Source organism: Bos mutus, chromosome 8 (genome assembly GCF_027580195.1).
Source record: "Bos mutus isolate GX-2022 chromosome 8, NWIPB_WYAK_1.1, whole genome shotgun sequence".
NCBI classification, from domain to species: domain Eukaryota; kingdom Metazoa; phylum Chordata; class Mammalia; order Artiodactyla; family Bovidae; genus Bos; species Bos mutus.
Window position 1 is genome coordinate 22,528,393 of NC_091624.1, and position 25,348 is coordinate 22,553,740.

The following is a 25,348-nucleotide window of genomic DNA, read 5'->3' on the forward strand; positions in this document are numbered from 1 at the left end:
ACTAAATATATTTAAAAACCACTGAGTTGTACACTTTAAAATGGTGACCTTTATGTTATGTGGATTATATCTCAATAAAGAATAAAAAACTTCAAAAATCGGAGAAAATAATCATGTCACCTAAATTTTGAAAAAGATGAACAAGGAATATAATTTGCTGTTTATCAGGCAGACTCTAGAATCAGACTTCCTAGATCAGCATCCTGCCTCTGCTGCCTCTGTCACTTATCAAGTATATAACACCTTAGGAATTTACCACTCTGAGCCTCCATTCCCTCATCTGTAAAATGGGGACAATAATAGCACCCATCTCATAATGCTGATGAAGGATTAAATACAGATAGGGAAAGCACTCAGCAGTGCATGACACATCAGAAGTGCAATGTTAAATGTCTGCTGGTTGTTTTTTTATTATTAATACCAGCTCTGGAGAAGATGGGGAAAATGAGCATTCAAACCAACTTTAAGAGTATAAACTGGCAGAACCTCTCATAGTAAAATGTGTCAGTATATATGGAAATCTAAACTGTCTCTATGTCTTAACCCCACAACTCTATTACTAGGAAATTATGATAGGGAGAGAAGACAAAGCATACAAAAGTGTACCTGCAAGACTGATAACATCAGCTTTTTTATATCATAGCAAAGCAGAAAACAACCTAAGTGTCCACCTGTTGGGAATTAATTACATAAATTATTGATGAAATACTATGCAGCCATGAAAGTATGTGACAGAAATACATATCTATGGAAGGACCGAGATCCATTATGTAGTGCAAAAAGCAGGTTATAAAACTATATAATTAATAGCAGAACTACATGTAACCTTGTTCTGTATTTTCCAAGTCTGCTATAAATGTGTTATCATGCTTTCATAATTTAAAATAACTAAAATTAAAAAATAAAACCAGAGTTATAATGTAATTTATATTTTGCAACATATACATGTTTATGTAAGTATTTTTAACTTTTGAAAGTACATTCAGTATAGTTCCTACATCAAAAATTTTGAAATATCAACAAATAAATCTAAACACAAGAAAACACCCTTCTATTTCTATTTCTTTTTTGTTGTTGTTGTTACTCCACATAGCTTGTGGGATTTTAGTTTCACTACAAGAGATCAAACCTGGGCCCAAAGCAGTGAAAGCACTGAGTATTAACTACTGGACCACCAGGTAATTCCCATTTCTAGTTCTATTTCTAACCATTATTCCTTAGTGTCTGCAATACCAAATGGAATGGGAGGTAGTCAGAACCCAGATGTCACCCACAGAGACAAAAATCTACAAAAGAACCTGCAAGTTATCACTAAAGAGCCCGATGTTAACTATTTTAAAAGGACTTCACAAACTCTGGGGCATTATTATTAATAGAAAGAGTTCCAGATTTGGAGTTTTAACTATTTGATTAAGTAACTACATGAAACTGGCCAAGCACTAAATCTGAGAAACCCCAGTTCCCTAGAGTAAAAATGGGTATAATAATCCCTCATGAGATAAAAAAGATTAAAAGACATCTTTACAAAATACCAACGGAAACTATCAAGGATACTTCTCCCCATTGGGTGAAACCATCAAAACCAAAACTTTGACACAACCCCAACCTTAAACCCCATTTTGTAAAACAAGGAATAATCTTTTTTAAAAAACTAAGTTTAATTAAATGGTAATTAGGAAGCACTTGCTTCCCTCATAGCTCAGTTGGTAAAGAATCTGCCTGCAATGCAGGAGACCCCGGTTCAATTCTTGGGTTAGGAAGATCCACTGGAGAAGGGATAGGCTACCCACTCCAGTATTCTTGGGCTTCCCTTGTGGCTCAGCTGGTAAAAGAATCCACCTGCTATGTGAGAGACCTGAGTTTGATCCGTGGGTTGGGAAGATCCCCTGGAGAAGGGAAAAGCTACCCACTCCAGTATTCAGGCCTGGAGAATTCCATGGACTGTATAGTCCATGGGGTCGGAAAGAGTCGGACATGGCTGAGCGACTTTCACTCACTCAGGAAGCACTTATGGTCTGAACTTGAAGCAAACAATAGTAAATATAATTGCACAACCTAAGAAACATCTCAAACCACTTTATAGAGGAAAAAATCTATGAAGAAAAATAGTAAAGACTGAGCTGACATGTGAACAATAGAGAATCTAAATATACAACAAGGCTATGAACAACAGAACTGAAACAGAAATATCAGCAGTTTAGATTCACTTGTAAAATAATATTATACAAAAGCTGACAAAAAAATAAGCTGAACTTAAAATTCCAAAAGATCTGATCTGTGAACAGTAGTGGCTCCAGGTTAAACAGAACACGCCAAAGCAAACATTAACATCAAGAAAAAAGTTCAGGGAATTCCCCGGTGGTCCAGTGGCTAAGACTGCACTCCCAATACAGGGGGCCTGAGTTCAATCCCTGGTCAGGGAACTAGACCCTACGTGCCACAACTAAGACTCTATGCAGCCTAATAAAAATAAATATTTTTTAAAAAAAGAAAAAAGTTTAAACTGTTTTGGTATAAATGAAATAATTTCAGCACAAACATTATAACATACATTAAGAGGAGAATGGCAATTATCACAGATGTCTCTGTACAATTTTTCATATTCCTCAAATTTCTTACATCAAACAAATACTACTTTTATAATAAAGAAAAAAGGTGTGGAGTTTGTTCCTTTTCCTTTTTTTTAACCATGGAAAAGACTCAGAGAATATTTGCACAAAAAATAGGAGGAATGGAGCCATGGTTGAAAATGTAATACCTGCCAAAGTTTCTGAAGGCAGAAGAATACGCTAAGAACTTTAGAACCTGAAATGACTTTTCAAAAAATGATGAAACTACTGAGCCATGAAAAATACATGACACTTATAAAAAAGGAATAGATTCAAACTGTAACAAAAGATTAACAGTAAATCATTTAAAAGTAAAAGCAAATAGAGTTTTAAGATTTAAATTTAAATAGAATTTCACAGTGTACAAGAAAAGTAGTATGTCAACTGCTAAATGTTTCAGTTCTCCAGTGAGAGAAGCTAATAACGGAACTAATAGTAGGAATAATGAAAACAGTTCTGTTAAAACAATGTTTCTAACAATGCAAAAAAAGGGGAGGGTGAGCAGGACAAGGTAAATGGGTTGACATTATCTCCCAAACCGGCTTTTATAAAAACTGAAATTTACATACTACTAAAGAAAGTCTTTTTATAAGGAAATGGCAACCCACTCCAGTGTTCTTGCCTGGAGAATCCCAGGGACGGGGGAGCCTGGTGGGCTGCCGTCTATGGGGTCGCACAGAGTCGGACACGACTGAAGCGACTTAGCAGCAGCAAAGAAAGTCTAGAGATCTCTTCAAGAAAATTAGAGCTACCAAGGGAACATTTCATGCAAAGATGGGCTTGATAAAGGACAGAAATGGTATGGACCTAACAGAAGCAGAAGATATTAAGAAGAGGTGGCAAGAATACACAGAAGAACTGTACAAAAAAGATCTTCACACCCAGATAATCACAGTGGTGTGATCACTCACCTAGAGCCAGACATCCTGGAATGTGAAGTCAAGTGGGCCTTAGGAAGCATCACTACGAACAAAGCTAGTAGACGTGATGGAATTCCAGATAAGCTATTTCAAATCTTAAAGATGATGCTGTGAAAGTGCTGCACTCAATATGCCAGCAAATTTGGAAAACTCAGCAGTAGTCACAGGACTGGAAAAGGTCAGTTTTCATTCCAATCCCAAAGAAAGACAATGCCAAAGAATGTTCAAACTACTGCACAATTGCATTGATCTCACACGCTAGCAAAGTAACGCTCAAAATTCTCCAAGCCAGGCTTCAACAGTATGTGAACCATGAACTTCCAGATGTTCAAGCTGGTTTTAGAAAAGGCAAAAGAACCAGAGATCTGCCAGCATCCGTTGGATCATAAAAAAGCAAGAGAATTCCAGAAAAACATCTACTTCTGCTTTACTGACTATGCCAAAGCCTTTGACTGTATGGATCACAATAAACTGTGGAAAATTCTGAAAGAGATGGGAATACCAGACCACCTGACCTGCCTCCTGAGAAATCTGTATGCAGGTCAAGAAGCAACAGTTAGAACTGGACATGGAACAACTGACTGGTTCCAAATAGGAAAAGGAGTACGTCAAGGCTGTATATTGTCACCCTGCTTATTTAATTTATATGCAGAGTATATCATGAGAAATGCTGGGCTGGATGAAGCACAAGCTGGAATCAAGACTGCTGGGAGAAATATCAATCACCTCAGATATGCAGATGATACCACCCTTATGGCAAAAAGTGAAGAGGAACTAAAGAGCCTCTTGAAAGTGAAAGAGGAGAGTGAAAAAGTTGGCTTAAAACTCAACATTCAGAAAACTAAGATCATGGCATCTGGTCCCATCATTTCATGGCAAATAGATAGGGAAACAGTGGAAACGGTGCCAGACTTTATTTTGTGGGGGGGGGCTCCAAAATCACAGCAGATGGTGACTGCAGCCATGAAATTAACAGACGCTTGCTCCTTGGAAGAAAAGTTATGACCAACCTAGACAGCATAGTAAAAAGCAGAGACATTACTTTGCCAACAAAGGTCCGTCTAGTCAAAGCTATGGTTTTTCCAGTAGTCATGTATGGATGCGAGAGTTGGACTATAAAGACAGCTGAGTGCCGAAGAATTGATGCTTTTGAACTGTGGTGTTGGAAAAGACTTTTTAGAGTCCCCTGGACTGCAAAGAGATCCAATCAGTCTATCCTGAAGGAAATAAGTCCTGAATATTCTTTGGAAGGACTGATGCTGAGGCTGAAACTCCAATACTTTGGCCACCTGATGCAAAGAACTGACTCATTTGAAAAGACCCTGATGCTGAGAAAGATTGAAGGCAGGAGGAGAAGGGGACGATAGAGGATGAGATGGTTGGATGGCATCACCAACTCAACGGACATAAGTTTGAGTAAACTCCAGGAATTGGCAATGGATGGGGAGGCCTGGCGTACTGCAGTCCATGGGGTCACAGAGAGCTGGACACAACTGAGGGACTGAACTGAACTGAAAGAAATCACACGCATAAGGAAATGAGGGATAATATATACGAACTTTAAAATGGTTGGTTATAATAAAGACAAAAACAAGTGTTGGCCAGAATGTGGAGAAATTTGAATCCTCAGACATTGCTGCTGAAAATGTAAAATGATGCAGCACTTTGGAAAACAGCTTGGCAGTTCCTCAAAATATTAAACACAGACTTACCATGTGACCCAGTAATGCTATTAATACTCCTAGGTATATTCCCAAGAAAACTGAAAACATATGTCCACAGGAAAACTTGTACATGAATGTTTACAGCAGCATTATTCATAATAGCTAGAAAGTGGAAACAAGTCAAATGTCCATCAGCTGATGAATGGATAAACAAAACATGGTATTATCCATACAATGGAACAGTATTTGCTCATAAAAAACAATGACATTCTGATCCATGCTACAACATGGATGAATCTTGAAAACAGTATGCTAAGTGAAAGAAGCCAATCACAAACACCACATATTGTATGATTCCACTTATATGCAATGTCCCAAACTGTTAAATCTACAGCAAAAGATAGATTAGTGGTTTCCTAGGGCTGTGGGAGTGGGGTTTGGGGAGTGATTGCTACAGAATATGAGGTTTCTTTAGAAAGGACAAAAATGTTCCAAAATTGATCATGGCGACAGTTGTACAACTTTGCAGCTATACTAAAAACAACTGGATTTTACATCTTAAAAGATAATCACGTTAATAGAGGGTTATCAGAAATATCATAATTACTTCACTTAATGTAAATGGGCTATGAAAGCAGAATGGTCTGTATCTACACTGTGAAACGAATCCCAACACTTAAAAGACACACACAAATCCAAAACTGAATAGGCAATATTATGACTTCAGGAGATTCTTTAGATCTACCTTACACAAAAATAAAAATTACAACAAAAAAATGAAACAAAAACTATTCAATGTATGTGTCCCAAATAGAACAAAAATATATAAAAATGATACAAAAATAAACTTCTATTATAATTGAAGGCTTCAATGTTTCATTCACAATAGATGACAACACAAAGTATTAAAAGAATAAAACTGATATAAAGCATAAATTAAACCATTTCCTTTGGTAGGGGCCAACTTGGCAGAGTCAGGTTCAGAAAAGAAAGATTTAGATAGATATAGATAAAACTTCACTTTCACTTTTCACTTTCATGCATGGGAGAAGGAAATGGCAAACCCACTCCAGTGTTCTTGCCTGGAGAATCCCAGGGACAGGGAAGCCTGGTGGGCTGCCGTCTATGGGGTGGCACAGAGTCGGACACGACTGAAGTGACTTAGCAGCAGTAGCAGCAGATAAAGTATCAGGCTTCCTTTGTGGCTCAGATGGCAAAGAATCCGCCTACAATGAGGGAGACCTAGGCTCGATCCCTGGGTTGAGAAGATCCCCTGGAAGAGGACATGACAACCCACTTCAGTATTCTTGTCTGAAGCACCCCCTTGGACAGAGGAGCCTGGCGGGCCACAGTCCATGGGGTGCAAAGAGTTGGACATGACTGAGCGTCTAAGCACAACACACACAGCACAGATAAAATATAGATACAGATGTAAGTAGGTAGAAATATATAGATATAGACAGATTTATATATATAAAGAGACTATGATACCGCAAATGGGGTGAAACCTTAATTGGAAAATCTGGGTATACTACTACAATTTATTTCTAAGTTTGAAATTCAGAAAATGTTTTAAACTTTAAGTAAAATTAATAGTTACATAATAGGGGACTAAGAAGCTAAGGAAATAACACTTTCTTTTCTGAGGTATAAGTATCTTTCACAAAACGTGCTCTCATACTAGAATGCAGAGACACACCTAATTTCTAGTTTGGTTGGTTGGTTGGTTTTTTTGGCCTCGCTGTGCTGCTTGTGAGACCTCGCTCTCTGACCTTGCTCTCAGGGACTGACACCATGCTCTCAGCACTGAAAGCATGGACTCCTAACCACTGGACCACCAGGGAATTCCCCACCTAGTTCTTACATGAAAACCTAGAATTATATAAACACACTCTTAGACCATAATGCAAAACCATAAAACAATCTATCAGTAACATCTAAATTCCTAAGCTATACAACAAGGAGAGGAAATTTATCATAAATGCCTGTGGTCTTAAGGAAATAGAAACAAAGTTCTGTTTCTTCCTCAAGACTTTAGAAAGAGAAAAAAAGGGAAAGACAGTGGAAGTGAGAAATAGATTTAAGGGCCTAGATCTGATAGATAGAGTGCCTGATGAACTATGGAATGAGGTTCGTGACATTGTACAGGAGACAGGGATCAAGACCATTCCCATAGAAAAGAAATGCAAAAAAGCAAAATGGCTGTCTGGGGAGGCCTTACAAATAGCTGTGAAAAGAAGAGAAGCGAAAAGCAAAGGAGAAAAGGAAAGATATAAACATCTGAATGCAGAGTTCCAAAGAATAGCAAGAAGAGATAAGAAAGCCTTCTTCAGTGATCAATGCAAAGAAACAGAGGAAAACAACAGAATGGGAAAGACTAGGGATCTCTTCAAGAAAATCAGAGATACCAAAGGAACATTTCATGCAAAGATGAGCTCAATAAAGGACAGAAATGGTATGGACCTAACAGAAGCAGAAGATATTAAGAAGAAATGGCAAGAATACACAGAAGAACTGTACAAAAAATATCTTCACGACCCAGATAATCACAATGGTGTAATCACTGACCTAGAGCCAGACATCCTGGAATGTGAAGTCAGGTGGGCCTTAGAAAGCATCACTACAAACAAAGCTAGTGGAGGTGATGAAATTCCAGTTGAGCTATTCCAAATCCTGAAAGATGATGCTGTGAAAGTGCTGCACTAAATATGCCAGCAAATTTGGAAAACTCAGCAGTGGCCACAGGACTGGAAAAGGTCAGTTTTCATTCCAATCACAAAGAAAGGCAATGCCAAAGAACGCTCAAACTACCGCACAATTGCACTCATCTCACACGCTAGTAAAGAAATGCTCAAAATTCTCCAAGCCAGGCTTCAGCAATATGTGAACCGTGAACTTCCTGATGTTCAAGCTGGTTTTAGAAAAGGCAGAGGAACCAGAGATCAAATTGACTGCAAGGAGATCCAACCAGTCCATTCTGAAGGAGATCAGCCCTGGGATTTCTTTGGAAGGAATGATGCTAAAGCTGAAACTCCAATACTTTGGCCATCTCATGTGAAGAGTTGACTCACTGGAAAAGACTCTGATGCTGGGAGGGATTGGGGGCAGGAGGAGAAGGGGACGACAGAGGATGAGATGGCTGGATGGCATCACTGATTCGATGGACGTGAGTCTCAGTGAACTCCGGGAGTTGGTGATGGACAGGGAGGCCTGGCGTGCTGCAATTTATGGGGTCGCAAAGAGTCGGACACGACTGAGCGACTGATCTGATCTGATCTGAAAAAAGGGGAAGTACTAAAACTAAAATATAAAACTGATGAAGGAAAACTAAATATGATAAAAATATCATCAGAAAACATTTCAAGGAAATTGGTATACAGTCAGAGATGATAGCAGGATAGCTTTCAAATAGAAAGAGGTAGAAGGAGAGTTCAAGGCAAGATTTGAGAAGGGAAAGGACAGAATAAAGCAGAAGTTGCAAGGAGTACGGGCAGGAGAGGTGCTCAGATGGGAAGGGCCGGAAACTGCAGAAAAAAGGATTTACATTCAACTTGGTGGTTGTGAGTAACAGCAATGAAGGAAGGATTACACACCAATTTGACCCTCCTCCAAACAGGTTCTCCACCCCATATCAAGAACATCATAATTCATCCTGCCACCTATAGGAGGTGATCCAGAAGCTAAGGGAGAAAACGGTCAGTGAAAGGATGGCTGGGTAGGGCCTAACAAGCTGAAGAGCTGATGCCCCATTAGACAGCTCTGGAGAATTTCTGCCATGTGGAAAGAGCCTAAAGCTATCAATACCTCCAAATTCAAAAAGTGAAAGTGAAAGCCGCTCAGTTGTGTAGGGAGACTCATTGCAACCCCATGGACTATACACAGTTCATGGAACTCTCCAGGCCAGAACACTGGAGTGGGTAGCCTTTCCCTTCTCCGGGGGATCTTCCCAATCCAGGGATCAAACCCAGGTCTCCTGCATTGCACACAGATTCTTTACCAGTTGAGCCACAAGGGAAGCCCAAGAATACTGGAGTGGGTAGCCTATCCCTCTCCAGCGGAGCTTGCCAACCCAGGAATCAAACCAGGATCTCCTGCATTCCAGGTTGATTCTTTACCAACTGAGCCACTAGGGAAGTTTAGAAAAGGCAGACCAAAATGCAGATTTTTAAGTGACACCTCAAGATTTTCAAGTGACACCTCAAGATTTTCAAATGGTTAACAACCAATTCAATTTCTAAACATAAAGTGCAGCCAAACAAATCCTCTGAGTTCTCATTTCCACTGTCATCTTTCACCATGCCCCCAGTCTCATCTCCTCTCCCTTTCAATTCCAGATTTTGTTTTCTAAAACCACAATGTCACTCAAAGCTTTAAAAGCTTTCCTTTCTCTTCAGAGCAAGTGTCAAACCTTCAGTTCAGCCTTCAAGGCCTTCCTCTAATACAGTGGCAATTGTGTTAGACTCATCTCCTGCCTTCATCCCCACAGCCCAGTATCCCCAAATAGTCCCCTCGCTTCCCCATCTTTGTAGCTGGATTCCAGCGCCATTCCAATAGCCTAGAGAACACTCTTTCCAACTCTCCTCAGTTTCTACGTTCTTTCAGTCATTAACTCCACAAATAAATATAGGATGGGCACCTAATTTTGTGTCAGATACAGTTCTAGGCACAGATGATACAGCAGTGAACAAAAAAAAGACAAAAATCCCTGCCCTCATGGATCTACACAGAGTCGTCAGAGAATAACATGTGTAATAGGTCACAGGCTTCCCTCATGGCTCAGACAGTAAAGAATCTGCCTGCAATGCAGGAGACCTGGCTTCTATCCCTGGGTTGGGAAGATCCCCTGGAGAAGGGAATGGCTACCCATTCCAGTGTTCTTGCCTGGAGAATTCCATGAAGAGGAGCCTGGTGGGCTACAATCCACGGGGTCGCACAATGAGTGGGACACAACTGAGCGACCAACACAACTTTTCATATTAGGTCACAGAGAAAAAGGTGCTTTGGAGACAGAAAAAAAAACACAAAGGAGGATTCGGGTATGAGAAGGGAAGAAGGGGTGGGAGGCAGAAAAGGTTGCAATTTTAAGGCATCATTTTGAAAGTGAAGTTGAAGATGAGAAAGAGCTAAGGGATAAATAACTGGGACAAGAAGGTTCCAAGCAAAAGGAAGGTCAACAACAAAGGCCTCAGGCAAAAGCATGGCTGGTGTTTTGGGCTGACATTCTACTCTGCCCATAAAGCCCAGTTCGACAGCCACTTATTCAGGAAAATAGGAATTATTTTTTGATTCCCAGAAATAGGAATTATTAATTCCCTTAACACTGTATCAGTATCTTCCTTAGGGCACACCTCATATAGTGGAAACTGTCACTGATCAATTAATCATAAAAGTCAGGTAGAGCAAGGAATCATTTTTTAAATGACACATACATATTACAACCATTTTAAACTTCAAACGTACAAATGGACATTCACTTCCCCATATATTATAGCATCAAGACCTCTTCTTTGAGTATGGGTCTGCCAAACGCAGCTCTCTACTTCCTTGGATAAACCACAATCATAATCCATAATCTACAATGTCCATTTTCCTCCCTTTCACAGTAGAACAAGACTTTTAACTATCTGCAAAGTTTTCTAGGACTAGAATCCTCCCAGATTTGTAAGGTTTCCCCAATCTGTTTTGGTTGCACTGACCACAGTTTAATTCACTGAAAGGCAATTCTCGCAGCTTCATGCCTTTCTCAAGTCTTTCCAAAGCAATTCAGAAAAACAGCTGCTTTTTGCATTCACATTTCATCTATTTGAGTAATATTTATTAATACTTATTTGTTTTCTTCACTGCTGTTCATCTGTGCCTATTAATTGAGTAATATTTATTATACCACTGGTATAAATAAACTTGAAAACAAACACAACTGATTCTTGGTAAGCAGAGAAATCAAACAATACACAGACAAACCAGAGCAAACCTACCACTGGAGCATCTGTAAGCTGTAGGATTTGGATAATATGGTTCACTAAGGGAATGTTTAATACAGAAGGTTAAAATCAAGCTCAGCAAAGGATCTGTAGAGAAATTCCTCCAAACAAAATATATAAATAGCCTTTAAGCACAATGTGCTCAATGTCATTACAGAAACACAAATCAAAACCTCACTGATCCACAACTTCAATTAGGACTCCAACTAGAACTATAATCAAAAAGGTAGTAACAAGTGTTGGAGAGGATGTGGAGAAATTGGAACCCTTGTACATTGTTGACGAAAATCTAAAATGGTTGCAGCTGCTTTGGGAACCAGTTTGCCAGTTTCTCAAAACGTTAAACGAGAATTGAAAACACAGGTCCACAAAAAAACTTGTACATATATGTTCATAGCAGCATTATTCATAACAGCCAAAATGTGAAAACAGCCCACTGTCCATTAGCTGATGGAAAAGCAAAAAGGTGCCACATATATCCATACTACAGAGTATTACTCAGCCATAAAAGGAATAAAGTTCTGATACATGCTATAACATGGATGATGACCCCTGAAAAAATGTGAAAGAAGTCAATCACAAAAGGCCACATACTACATGATGCCCTTTATATTCAATGTTCAAAACAGGCAGATCCATAAGGTCAGGAAAAAGATTAGTAGTTGTTAAGGGCTTGGGGGAAGGGGGGAGGGGCAGGGTGAAGAGGAATATGGAATCGCTGTTAGTAAGTACAGGATTTGGGGGGAGTGAAATGTTCTGGAATTAAGATAGTGGTGATGGTTGTATGACTTTATAATTATACTAAAATCACTTTAACTGTACACCTTTTAAAAACTCCATTGCTGCTGCTGCTGCTGTCAGTGGTCAATAAATGCTTATTATTGAGGGAGTGGGGGAAAAGGGGAGAAAGCCCAGATGTACTAAACAAATTTCCTGCATGTATTTTTAAGAGGTTAACCAACCACTTCTGTTGGAATATAAGGCCTCTGAAGGCAGGGATGACCTCTAATATATTTCCCTTACTATCTAGTATATTAGAACATAGAAAGTCAATGCCAAAGAATGTTCAAACTACCGCACAATTGCACTCATCTCACATACTAGTAAAGTAATGCTCAAAATTCTCCAAGCCAGGCTTCAGCAATACGTGAACCATGAACTTCCTGATGTTCAAGCTGGTTTTAGAAAAGGCAGAAGAACCAGAGATCAAATTGCCAACATCCGCTGGATCATGGAAAAAGTGAGAGAGTTCCAGAAAAACATCTATTTCTGCTTTACTGACTATGACAAAGCCTTCCACTGTGTGGATCACAACAAACTGTGGAAAATTCTGAAAGAAGGGAATACCAGACCACCTGATCTGCCTCTTGAGAAATCTGTAGGCAGGTCAGGAAGCAACAGTTAGAACCGGACATGGAACAGACTGGTTCCAAATAGGAAAAGGAGTACGTCAAGGCTGTATATTGTCACCCTGCTTATTTAACTTATATGTAGAGTACATCATGAGAAACACTGGACTGGAAGAAGCACAAGATGGAAGCAAGATTGCCGGGAGAAATATCAATAATCTCAGATATGCAGATGACACCACCTTTATCGCAGAAAGTGAAGAGGAACTAAAGAGCCTCTTGACAAAAGTGAAAGTGGAGAGTGAAAAAGTTGGCTTAAAGCTCAACATTCAGAAAACGAAGATCATGGCATCCAGTCCCATCACTTCATGGCAAATAGATGGGGAAACAGTGGAAACAGTGTCAGACTTTATTTTTCTGGGCTCCAAAATCACTGCAGATGGTGACTGCAGCCATGAAATTAAAAGACACTTACTCCTTGGAAGGAAAGTTATGACCAACCTAGACAGCATATTCAAAAGCAGAGACATTACTTTGCCAACAAAGGTTCGTCTAGTCAAGGCTATGGTTTTATCAGTGGTCATGTATGGATGTGAGAATTGGACTGTGAAGAACACTGAGCGCTGAAGAATTGATGCTTTTGAACTGTGGTGCTGGAGAAAACCCTTGAGAGTCCCTTGGACTGCAAGGAGATCCAACCAGTCCATCCTAAAGGAGATCAGTCCTGGGTGTTCATTGGAAGGACTGATGCTAAAGCTGAAACTCCAGTACTTTGGCCACCTCATGTGAAGAGTTGACTCACTGGAAAAGACCCTGATGCTGGGAGGGATTGGGGGCAGGAGGAGAAGGGGACGACAGAGGATGAGATGGCTGGATGGCATCACCGACTCGATGCATGTGAGTTTGGGTGAACTCCGGGAGTTGGTGATGGACAGGGAGGCCTGGCATGCTGCAATTCATGGGGCCGCAAAGAGTCGGACACAACTGAACAACTGAACTGAACTGACTGAACTGCAGGTACTCAATCAAGGTTCAACACTCACATATTACATACCAGGGATTTAGAGATGTCCTGATCAAAATATTGTACCAATTACAAAAAATTCACTTTTTATCCCCCAAAATCCTGAATTGCCACTAACAAGGCACTTACTTCCTATTTGTTTATTTTTGCTTTTATTTCCATTACTCTAGGAGATGGATCCAAAAAAATACTGCTGCAATTTATCTCAAAGAGTGTTCTGCCAATGTTTTCCTCTATAAATATCGAAGTATCTGCTCTTATATTTAGGTCTTTAATCCACTTTTATTTTTGTATACGGTTATTAGAGAATGTTCTCATTTCATTCTTTATTTTTTTGCAGCGCTGTGCAGCTTGCAGGATCTTAGTTCCCTGACTTGGGATCAAACCCAGGACCTGGCAGTTAAAGCGCCAAGTCCTAACCACTGGACAAACCAGGAAATTCCCTCTAATTTCATTCTTTTACGTGTGGCTGTCCAGTTTTCCCAGCACCACTTAGTGAAGATGACTGTCTTTTCTCCACTGTATATTCTCGCCTCCTTTGTCCTAGATTATTTGACCGTAAGTGTGTGGGTTTATTTCTGGGCTTTCTATCCTATTCCATGGATCTAATATGTCTGTTTTTGTGCCAATAGCATACACTTTTGATTACTGTAGCTTTGTAGTACAGTCTGAAGTCAGGGAGCTGGTTTTCTCTCCCCGTCCCCCCATCCCGTTGTTTCTCAACGTCGTTTTGGCTATTGGGAGTTTTTTGTGTTTCCATACAGATTCTTCTAAACATTTATTTATTTACTTACTTTTGGCTGTGCCGGGTCGTCCTTGTAACACCCAGGCTCTCAACTGCTGTGCACGGGCTTGCTCTAGTTGGGGCGAGCACAAGCTGCTCACTGCACTCGCTTCTCCTGTTGTGGCGGACGGGGTCTAAGGTGTAAGGGGCTCAGCTGCCCTGAGACATGTGGGATTTTAGTTCACAGACCAGGGATCAAACATGTGTCGCATTCATTGGCAGGCAGATTCCCAACCACTGGACCACGAGGCAAGTCCTTCCATACAGATTTTTTAAATTTTTGTTCCATTTCTGTGAAAAATAGCATTGGTAATTTGACAGCAGATTGCCTTGGGTAGTATGGTCATTTTAACAATATTGATTCTTCCAATCCAAGAACACCGTCTATCTTTCCCTCCGTTTGTGCCGTCTTCAATTTCTTTCATTAGCATCTTAGAGTTTTTGGAATACAGATCTTTTGTCTCCTTAGGTAGATTTATTCCTAGGCATTTTTATTCTTTTTGATGTGACGGTAAATGGGATTGTTTCCTTAATTTCTCAATGAGAAACTTCTCTTAATACGAAGTTTATATCAACCATTTATATCATTCTTAACCACACCACAATCAGAGGATCTGGATTTCTGTGACACTTTAAAAACCTACTTCAAATTCTCCACCTTACAACTCTCACCAATGCAGCTTGCTGGTCTCTTAAAATGTTTTTCTTTCTCTTTAACCCCAATCCCTAAAATAGCATTGTCTCATATGTTTAGCCTCATTTGTTCTTCTCTAACACCCTAGAGCCAAAAAGGACTGTTATCATTATCTTCACATTACAAATGAAAAAAAAAAAAAGCAGCATGGCTAAGGTCACCTGGTCTCCTGGGCTCAAGGTTAATTGTTCTTCACATAAATCACGTATTTCCAAACATTTTTCTCTTTGGATGAACATGAAACCTCTCTGGTAAGGTAGATTTTTTAAAATAATAAGTACAGGGCTTCCCTGGAGGCTCAGTGGTAAAGAATCTGCCTGCTAACACAGGAAACACAGGTTCAATCCCTGATCCAGGAAGATCCCAAACGCTGAGGAGCAAGTGAGCCGTGCACCACAACTACTGAAATCGGTGCTGGAGCCAGGGAGCTGCACCTTAGAGCTGTGCTCTGCAACAAGAGAAGGCGCCACAAGAAGCCCGTGCACACAAGTGGAGAGGAGCCACAGCTCACCGCACCTAGAGGAAAGCCTGCGCAGCAACCAAGACACAGTGCTGCCAAAAACAAAACAATCCATAAAATTATTAAAAAATAGCAAGCACAAACAACAAGATAATGATCAATAAGTATAAAGTCTAGAACGAGTAGAAAACTTAGACAAGAGAACAACTTTTTTTTTTTTTAAAGGGCTTGTTTTGAACAAGAAGAGATAAACAAAAGGCTTAGCAAAGATATTGTAACATCAAGAGGTGACAGGGACATGCAGACCCTTTCAGTTTCTTCTCTGCTTTAGTAATCTTCACCAAAGAATAGGACCTTCAAAAACTGGGAAGGCAGACCCTGAAAAAAGGGAGCTACCATCTAAGGGAAGCGACATGGAAAGCGGACATTAATGGAATACAGAGCTAGTTCAAAGGAATCTGCTTCTGATCCAAACAAATCACATTCCATAATGCTGAAAAAAACTTTTAAGATCTGACTACTGATTACCTAAGCTATCTTGACAAGATGCCAGAAGACCAGAAAGGAAAGAATGCACTCTCAATTTTCAAAAAAGAAAAAACAAACCCAGAAAAAACATCCATAGGTAAAGCTGCCACATATCCACTGAAAAACTCTAGAATGGGTCAGTAAGTTTTTTAACACAATGAAAAGAAAAAGCCACCATGGGCTCTCAATTAAGGCAGACTATAGACATTTGCTTTTTGATATGACTACTAAGAATGGAAAAGGGATGATACAGATATTCTAACAAGACAATCTGACAGAATCTTCTAAATGATAGACTGGTGAGCAAATTGGGAAAATGTTAACAGCAGAAGCTAAAAAATCTGTTATATACAACTAGGAAGATACATAGCTGGTTGAACATCCGGCTGATTAATGTATCAACATCAACCAATTTGGAAAGAAGTCTACAGTAAAATATCACAGAGTTCCATACTTTTCCATGATCTAAACAACTTCTATTAATTTAAGAAGCCGCAGACTTTCTCCTCACATTTACAAGGGCCACAGGGCTGTGAGCCAACTCACATAGCCTGACAGAATCAGTTTTCAGAAAGGTCAGAATAGGTTAAAACAATGGTCAAAAACCCCAAATGAAAATTAACAGGTAGTCAAGGCCAGTATTTAGATTTTAAAATTCAAACATGTAGAGAAGTAAACCAGTTTATGTGGGAAATGCCTGGGTAATAAAGCTACTTAAAAAAACACAAGGCACAATCTCAAGCTGCATTAATAGATGCATACATCATGAGAAATGCTGCACTCATGTGGAAACAGTGGAAACAGTTCAGTCGCTCAGTCGTGTCCAGCTCTTTGCAACCCCATGGACTGCAGCATGAGAGGCCTCCCTGTCCATCACCAACTCCCGGAGTTTACTCAAACTCATGTCCATTGAGTCAGTGATGCCATAAAACCATCTCATCCTCTGTTGTCCCCTTCTTCTCCCACCTTCAATCTTTCCCAGCATCAGGGTCTTTTCAAATGAGTCCCTTCTTCGCATCAGGTGGCCAAAGTATTGGAGTTTCAGCTTCAGCATCAGGCCTTCAATGAATATTCAGGACTGATTTTCTCTAGAATGGACTGGTTGGATCTCCTTGTCCAAGGGACTCTCAAGAGTCTTCTCCAACACCACAATTCAAAAGCTTCAATCTTTCAGCACTCAGCTTTCTTTATAGTCCAACTCTCACATCATACATGATTACTGGAAAAACCATAGCTTTGACTAGACAAATCTTTGTTGGCAAAGTAACGTCTCCAGTTTTTAGCATGCTGTCAAAGTTGGTCATAACTTTTCTTCCAAGGAGCAAGCGTCTGTTAATTTCATGACTGCAGTCACCATCTGCAGTGATTTTGGAGCCCCCCCAAAGAATAAAGTCTGTTTTCACTGTTTCCCCATCTATTTGCCATGAAGTGATGGGACCAGATGCCATGATCTTAGTTTTCTGAATGTTGAGCTTTAAGCCAACTTTTCCACTCTCCTCTTTCACTTTCATCAAGAGGCTCTTTAGTTCTTCTTCACTTTTTGCTATAAGGGTGGTGTCATCTGATATCTGAGGTTATTGATATTTTTCCCGGCAATCTTGATTCCAGCTTGTGCTTCATCCAGTCCAGCATTTCTCATGATGTACTCTGCATGTAAGTTAAAGAAGCAGGGTGACAATATACAGCCTTGACGTACTCCTTTCCCCATTTGGAACCAGTCTGTTGCTCCATGTCCAGTTCTAACTGTTGTTTCTTGACCTGCATACAGATTTCTCAGGAGGCAGGTCAGGTGGTCTGGTATTCCCATCTCTTTCAGAATTTTCCACAGTTTGTTGTGATCCACACAGTGGAAGGCTTTGGCATAGTCAATAAAGCAGAAATAGATGTTTTTCTGGAACTCTCTTGCTTTTTCGATGATCCAACCAATATTGGCAATTTGGTCTCTGATTCCTCTGCCTTTTCTAAATCCAGCTTGAACATCTGAAGTTCAGGGTTCACATACTATTGATGCCTGGCTTGGAGAATTTTGAGCATTACTTTACTAGTGTGTGAGATGAGTGCAACTGTGCATAGTTTGAGTGGAAACAGTGACAGACTTTATTTTGGGGGCTCCAAAATCACTGCAGAGGTGACTGGAGCCATGAAATTAAAAGATACTTGCTCCTTGGAAGAAAAGTTATGATCAATCTAGACAGCATTCTAAAAAGCAGACATTACTTTGCCAACAAAGGTCCATCTAGTCAAAGCTATGGTTTTGTCAGTAGTCATGTATGGATGTGAGAATTGGATTATAAAGAAAGCTGAGTGCCAAAGAATTGACGCTTTTGAATTGTGGTGTTGGAGAAAAGTCTTGAGAGTCCCTTGGACTGCAAGGAGATCCAACCAGTCCATCCTAAAGGAAATTGGTCCTAAATATTGGAAGGACTGATGCTGAAGCTGAAACTCCAATACTTTGGCCACCTGATGCAAGGAACTGACTCATTTGAAAAGACTCTGATGCTGGGAAAGATTGAAGACTGGAGGAGAAGAGGACGACAGAGGATGAGATGGTTTTATGGCATCACCAACTCAATGGAAATGAGTTTGAGTAAACTCTGGGAGTTAGTGATGGACAGGGACATCTGGTGTGCTGCAGTCCAGAGTTGCAAAGAGTCAGACACGACTGAGCGACTGAACTGAACTGTATGTCTAAACTGGACTTCTCTGGTGGTTCAGTGGTAAAAAAAACCCGCCTGCCAATGAAGGAGACACGGGTTTGATCCCTGGGTCAGGAAGATCCCATAGAGAAGGAAATAGCAACCCACTCCAGTATTCTTGCCTGGGAAATCCCATGGACTGAGGAGCCTGGCAGGCTATAGTCCATGGGGTCACAAAAGAGTCAGACAAGACTTAGCAACTAAATGGCAACAACAACAAATGTCCAAACTGCAGTACTACAGCTCTCTAATTAATCAACTCTAAAAAATTTATTTTCCATATGAATTACTCCCAGATCTTCATCCTAGGAACAATTACTACAAGAATCTACAAATACCATTTAGTTAGAACCCTTAGTTTTAGACCCAGAGTTATTCAAGTATATCTTAGCATTAGAAACATTTTATGTAATAAGCTTAATTTATTGGTATACATATCAAAATATCAATACACCCTTTAAATAAGGCTCAGATATTATTAAATCCAAATCCCTTTAACAAAAGAGTAAATTAAGAAAATTAGGTAACTTGCTCCAAATCATACAGTTGCCTAGCAAGGGCCACAATCCCCAAATCTTTCCTTTTTTCCACACCACGTGGGTTTTCAGCCCTCTATGTCTTTTTTAAAAATTTGTATTATCCACCAGAGTTAGCAAGCATACCCAAAAACATCCATCAATACACACTTTATTTTGCTAAGGACAAATTAGCTCAGCAAGAACAAATAACCACAGCACATTATCCCATAAAATATTTTGACATGGTGCGATCACTTAGAAGTTTGGTAGCCAATATTTGTTGCAAAAGGGCATGCTAACATACTAATGACTTTTATTCTTAACCATTAAAGTGTGATTATATATTAAAGCATTATCCCCTATTCCACTTAACATTAGAAAAATAAAGTAAAAGTTATTACATGGATGGAAAAGCTTTTAATGGACATGCTATTGTTTACTGTGCTCATAACCCCTCCCCCATCATAAAATATGCCATTATGAAAATTACTAAAAGATTTCAGACCTTCAAATCTAAACAGCAGGCCAAAGGTTTTCTTGATTTAGGGTAGCAAAAACATCTGTGCTGAGCCCCACTTGCTCCCTCACTCCCCTAGAAACAATGCCCCTTTCAAGAGCCCTCTGGGTACAAAGGTTGTCTGGCAGGCTAACCAAAGGGTTCTCTGTGACCTGAAGTCCAATCTCTCTTCAGCCCCACCCCCGACCTCCAAGCCTCTGCTCCCACACTTGATTTAAAGAACACTAGTGGAAAATGAGAACTGATAGAAGGCAAGTTAGCCAGGCTGTGGCTTATGATCACCAGCATCTGCCAGGCCAGCTCCAGGAGGACCTACGCACCCCTAAATGAGACCTGGAAGCCTCTCCTTGCCCCAGGGCTCCTCTGGGACCCGTCGTGAAAGGAAGAGGGAACTTTACTGCCAGGATCCCCTCCTCCCCAGTCTCGTCCATTACAGCCCCAGCAAGCTCTTTGTTTGCACCAGCTGTGGGGGCAGACGGCCTTGGAGAGAGGGGAGAGGTCACTCCCTTGCTCCCGTGGCTGCCAATCTCCAAGCCCTCCTACAACAGCCCAACGCACGCACAGGACCATTCCCTCGGAACCGGTTCCCTCTTCACACACCAGCTTAACCCGGGGCACACCTTTCTACACAGAGGCACTCCCGGAGACCTAATTACCTCCTTCTGTTACCCACATCCTACACAGCATGATGATTCCCTAGCTAACGTCCCTCTGAATCCACACACACGGGGTTTACTCCAGGACCCCCTTCCTTCCTCCTCAATGTGTACCCCGGCACATCCCTGAGCCCCTGGCTTCACCCAGCACAACGCATACAACAGAGGGTCACTTCCATGGCCCCAGGACTTTCCCTGCTCATATCCACAGACCCGGGATCACTCCGAGCCCGGAGCGCCCACCTCTCAACCCAAAAGACACACACAGTCACGCTCCATGGCCGATCTGCGACCTCTGGACCAGCCGCTCCCCTTTCCCACACGACCCCTTAGAGAAGCCAGGGCCCCCCAAGAAGGAACCTCCCCAGCGCACGGTCACTCCCCTGGCCCCTCATCGTCACACAAGCACACAGAAAAGCCCTGTCTGGGGCCGCCCCCCTCCCTCCCCTGAGCCTTCACAACACAAACATGCGCTCCCGCGTGCACACCCACGACCACACCGGAGCCCCAGCCGGCTGCCTCCCACTTGCCGACCCGGCCTCATCCCCTCCCCACAAGCCCGGCCGCCCGCGCCCAGCCACTTGGCACACACGGACGCACGCACGGCCACTCCCCGGCCCCACGCGGGTCCCCAAGCCCGCATCGCGCGCTCGCGCCCCGCCCGGCGCCCTCGCTCGCCCTCGGCCTGGCTCCCGGGACCCCCACGCCCCGGCCTGGCCGGGCCGCGTCGCGGGGACCGGGCGGGAGGAGGCGCGGGGGCGGAAGGAAGGAGGGGCCGCAGAGGCGCGCTCCGGCCGGTCCTACCTGAGCAGTTGATGCTCTTGCCTTTGCCGCCCGGACAGTCCCCGCCGCCGCCGCCACCCGGGGGCTGGTTGGACGCGCGGCTCCCGGGCAGAGAGAAGGCGAAGAGCAGAAGCACCGACGTGTAGCAGCAGAAGGCGAGCGGGGGCGCGGCCGGCAGCCGGAGCGGCGCCTCAGCGGCCACGGCGCCCATGGCTGGCGCCCCTGGACGGCGGGAAGCGCAGGGAGCCGCAGGCCCGGGGCATCCAGCCGCGCGCCGGGAGCCCCGCCGCTGCCTCGGCGCCTCCTAGCAGCCGCGCCGCTGCGCCGAGGAGCTGCCCCTCAGCATCCCCGCCCCACCCGCAGCGCCCGCCAGGCCCGGGCCAGCCGCGCTCGGGACGGAGTCGGAGGGTCGGGGCGAGTGCGCGCGAGCGTGCGAGCCCGCGCGGGGAGACCGATGCCGGGGAACGAGCGGGCGCGCGCGCGCGGCGGGCGGGGGTCGCGGGGCAGGGTCAGGCCCAGCCCCTCGCTCGACTCCTCGCCTTCCCTTTGTGTCCGCGGCTGTCGCCGCCGCGTCACAAAGACCCCGGCCCGCCCGGTGCGGGGCGCGTGACAGAGCCGCCGGCGGGAGGGGTGGCTGCGACCCCGCCCCGCGCACACCCCTAGCGCCCGCGCCCGCAGCTCCGCCCCCGCCCGCGGCCGGCGCCGCCTCCGGGGGAGCTATTGTTCCTGCGGCGGGGCGGGAGCACTGGCGGGGGTTGGGGGGCGCGGCCGCCCTTCGGTCCAGCCACCCGGGGCCGGCGGGCGCCGAGCAGGCTCCGAAGGCGTTACCCTGACAGACGTTTTTGCCGCCCTTTTGTGAGCGTTTTTGAAGCGTTTCCTTGGCCCAGCAGTTTGGCGGGGAAAAGGGCAGGTGGGCTATTATATAGCTATTCCCTAGGTGAAGAAACTGAGCCGGGGAGAAGTGAAGGTGACTTGTCCAAGGTCACCTACGAGGAAAACGGGCAGGACCCCAGAATTAGAACTCACGTTCTGACTCCAGCTTTGTCGTTCTTAGAGATGGGGGTAAATGGCTGAATTACTGGGTTCCTCACCCTTACCCTATTCCCACAAACACCAACTGAATTTAAAATAGTTTTTAAAATTCTGTATTGCCCTCTCCCACTAAGAATAGCTAATATTTAGATAGGACTCAAATTCCCTCCAGTTCTTTCTTACGGCCCTACAAAGGAGTTTTCACTCTCATCCCTCTTCTACAGAGGAGGAAGTTGAGAGCCAGAGAAAGGTGATCCGACTCCCAACCCAGTGCTCTTCCTACCACATTGTGCGAAATGAGTGAGACCCAGCCACAGCAATAAGATGATGGACTGAACTGTTTGAAATTCCTCTACTTTTTTCATTCTTTTATGCTGCCTCTCACCTAAAAAGGAATTTATAAATCTCGTTGAAAAACTGATGAATTTGACTCATAAAATTTTTTAATGTGTGGAAAGCTGCCACAGGCAAAAAACCACACTAGGGATAATATCTTCACTGTAAATAGGAGACAACAATATGAATCAGGAATAAAAGGTTGATAGAGGTAAAAAAAACAAAAGGGGCGCTAATGTCTTATTCAGATTAAATACAGACAATAAATATATAAAAAGATATTTAAACCCAGTAGTAGTAAAAGGCAGATTAAGCCGACAAGCTTTCTTGTCCTGATGATGACTAAAAGAGATAAATGACAAAGTTAAAGCCGCTCAGTCGTGTCTCTTTGCTACCCCATGGACTATACAGTCCATGGAATTCTCCAGGCCGGAATACTGGAGTGGATCACCCGTCCCTTCTCTAGGGGATCTTCCCAACCCAGGGATCGAATTCTGGTCTCAAGAATTGCAGGTGGATTCTTTACCCAGCTGACCCACAGGGGAAGCCCAGAAGAAATGACAAAACCTTGCTTTATTAATTTATGTTTGAGGTGAGCAATTCAACTATGTATCAGAAACCTTTAAAACATTTATCCTTTAATCTAGCAATTCCAAGAATTGGAATTTATCCTAAAGAAATAATTGGACAAGAGCACAAAATGTCTATATGAATATCCATCACAGCCTTTTTATAATAGTAAATATCAACTAAATGTCCATCTGTGGGAACTAAAGTATGGTACCTCTTTTTGCAATGGAGTAGATTAGATCAGTGTTTACTGACAAGGAAAAAAGGATACCAGTGAGTATGTGTAAGAAAATCTTATTTTTATTAAATAGACATGTGTGTATATAGGAAAAAAAAGTTCAAAAGAATATAGTGATATATTAGCAGTGGTTATCTCTAAAAAGTGAGCTGATGAATAAGACTCCTGTCCTTTATACTTGTCTGTGTTTTTTGAATTTTTTTCAATGAAAATTTTTGTTAAAACTTTAAAAAGCTATTTTCTTTTGAAGTATATGTTCATCATGCTTTTTATATAAATTCACATTTGAAACATTTTATTAAGATTGCCTCAAAACTCTAAACTGGGCTGTGGCATGGCAGTTATTACAGCTGAAATTCAACTAGCTTCTGCATTAGGTGTGATCTCGAGTTCCTGACTGCCAAGCCACAGCTAAAGGCTCCTTCTCAGACCATTCCTTCAACAGCTTCTCCATTAAACATGACCTCCCCAGTGATTTTTTCCTGCCATGTGTTTGGCTCTCCAAACCCCAGTCTTCTGCTTTTAATTTTCATTTGACTGCTAACCATAGTCCAGGAAGAAATACTTTGAGGAGACAATCCTTAAATAAAACCAAAAACCCTATGGCCATAAATCACAGATCATTTATTTCTGCATCTTTCTCCAAATCAGGTAAGAAAAATTTAACACAGATTTCTCAGAAGTTTTCAAATTGAAAAGGATTGTACTTCAGAAACAGGAGTCCTCTGACTTCAATCATTCGGTCTCAGAGAGGAAAAAAGATCTTAAGAAGTACAAACTTCCATGCATAAAATAAATAAGCTACAAGGATATATTGAACGGCACAGGGAATATAGCCAACATTTTATAATAACTTTAAATGAAATCTATAAAAATTTTGAATCTCTGTTATATACTTGAAACTAACACGTAAATCAACTATACCCCAATAAATTTTTAAAGTTAAAAAAAATCTTAGTGGTCATCTAATAGAATCCCCATCACATGCCTTAACTTTGGTGACCCACTCAGCCAGCAAAAGAGTGGGGAACTCACTACATGAAAACCATCCAGAGGAAACTTCCCTGGTGGTTCAGTGGTTAGAAATCCACCTTCCAGCAGAAGTTGGGGTGGGGGGAGGTGCGGGAGGAGGGTGCAGATTCAATCCCTGGTCTTGGAACTGGGATCCCATATGCTGCAGAGCAACTCAGCCTGCTCACTGCATGCCGCAACTAAGACCCAAAGCAGCCAAAAATGCATATATTTTTTTTTAAATCACCCAGTCAGTTTTAAAAGAATATAGATTTCTGAATACGACTCCAGGAATTCTGGGGGAAGCTCAAGTATCCCTTATTTACTTTAAAGTTGTCTAAGTAATTCACATACACTGCCAGTTTGGAAACCCCTGGCCTATCAGTGATTGCTCCATAACAACTACAACATGGCAGCAACCTGTCATTTGTTTACAGCAACCAGCAATAAACATTCATTTCTCATAGGTCTGGGGGTTGACCGTAGGCTTGGCTGAGTGGCTGGGCTCCAAACCGCAGGTTCAACTGGGCTTGGCTCCTATGTGCAGGTTGAGTTCTGATCTTCTTCAGGCGTATGCACTTTGGGGCCCCAGCTGAAGGGGCAGAACCTGAGGGAACCAGTTTTTATGGAGGTGGCAGAGGTACAAGGGGCATAACCAACTGTGCAAGCACTTTTCACACCCCTCTTTGTACGTGTCTGCTATGATGCCACTGGCTAAAGCAAGTCTCATAGCTGAGCCCAGAGACAGAGGTAGAGAAGTCTGTTCTTCTTAGAGAGGTAAGAAGGAGTTACTATGGAATAAACATTTTTTAACAATGATCTGTCAGATTCTATATCTGAACACCATGGATTATGCTCTATCAGAATGTTTTCAGATCCAAGTCACAGAAAACGGAACCCAAATTAACTTAAACAAAAAGAGACTTACTGACTCAGGTTTAAAAAAAAAAAAAAAACAGGTAGTGCCCTCTCCTTTGA

At 42.3% G+C, this 25,348-nt stretch overlaps 1 protein-coding gene across 3 annotated transcripts in view; it reads right to left on the minus strand.

The window, feature by feature from the left end:
* The window catches only part of TMEFF1 (transmembrane protein with EGF like and two follistatin like domains 1), a 96,461-nt gene extending 74,640 nt beyond the window's left edge, over positions 1–21,821 (minus strand). For 2 of the 3 annotated variants that reach the window (XM_070375194.1, XM_070375195.1), the window contains exon 1: positions 21,205–21,817. In XM_070375194.1, coding sequence (XP_070231295.1) covers positions 21,205–21,394 — 190 coding nt within the window. In that variant the 5' untranslated portion in view covers positions 21,395–21,817. Of the gene's footprint in view, positions 1–21,204 lie in introns of all 3 variants that reach the window. The other variant, XM_070375196.1, reaches the window with a different exon arrangement.
* Between the last annotated feature and the right edge of the window lie 3,527 nt (positions 21,822–25,348).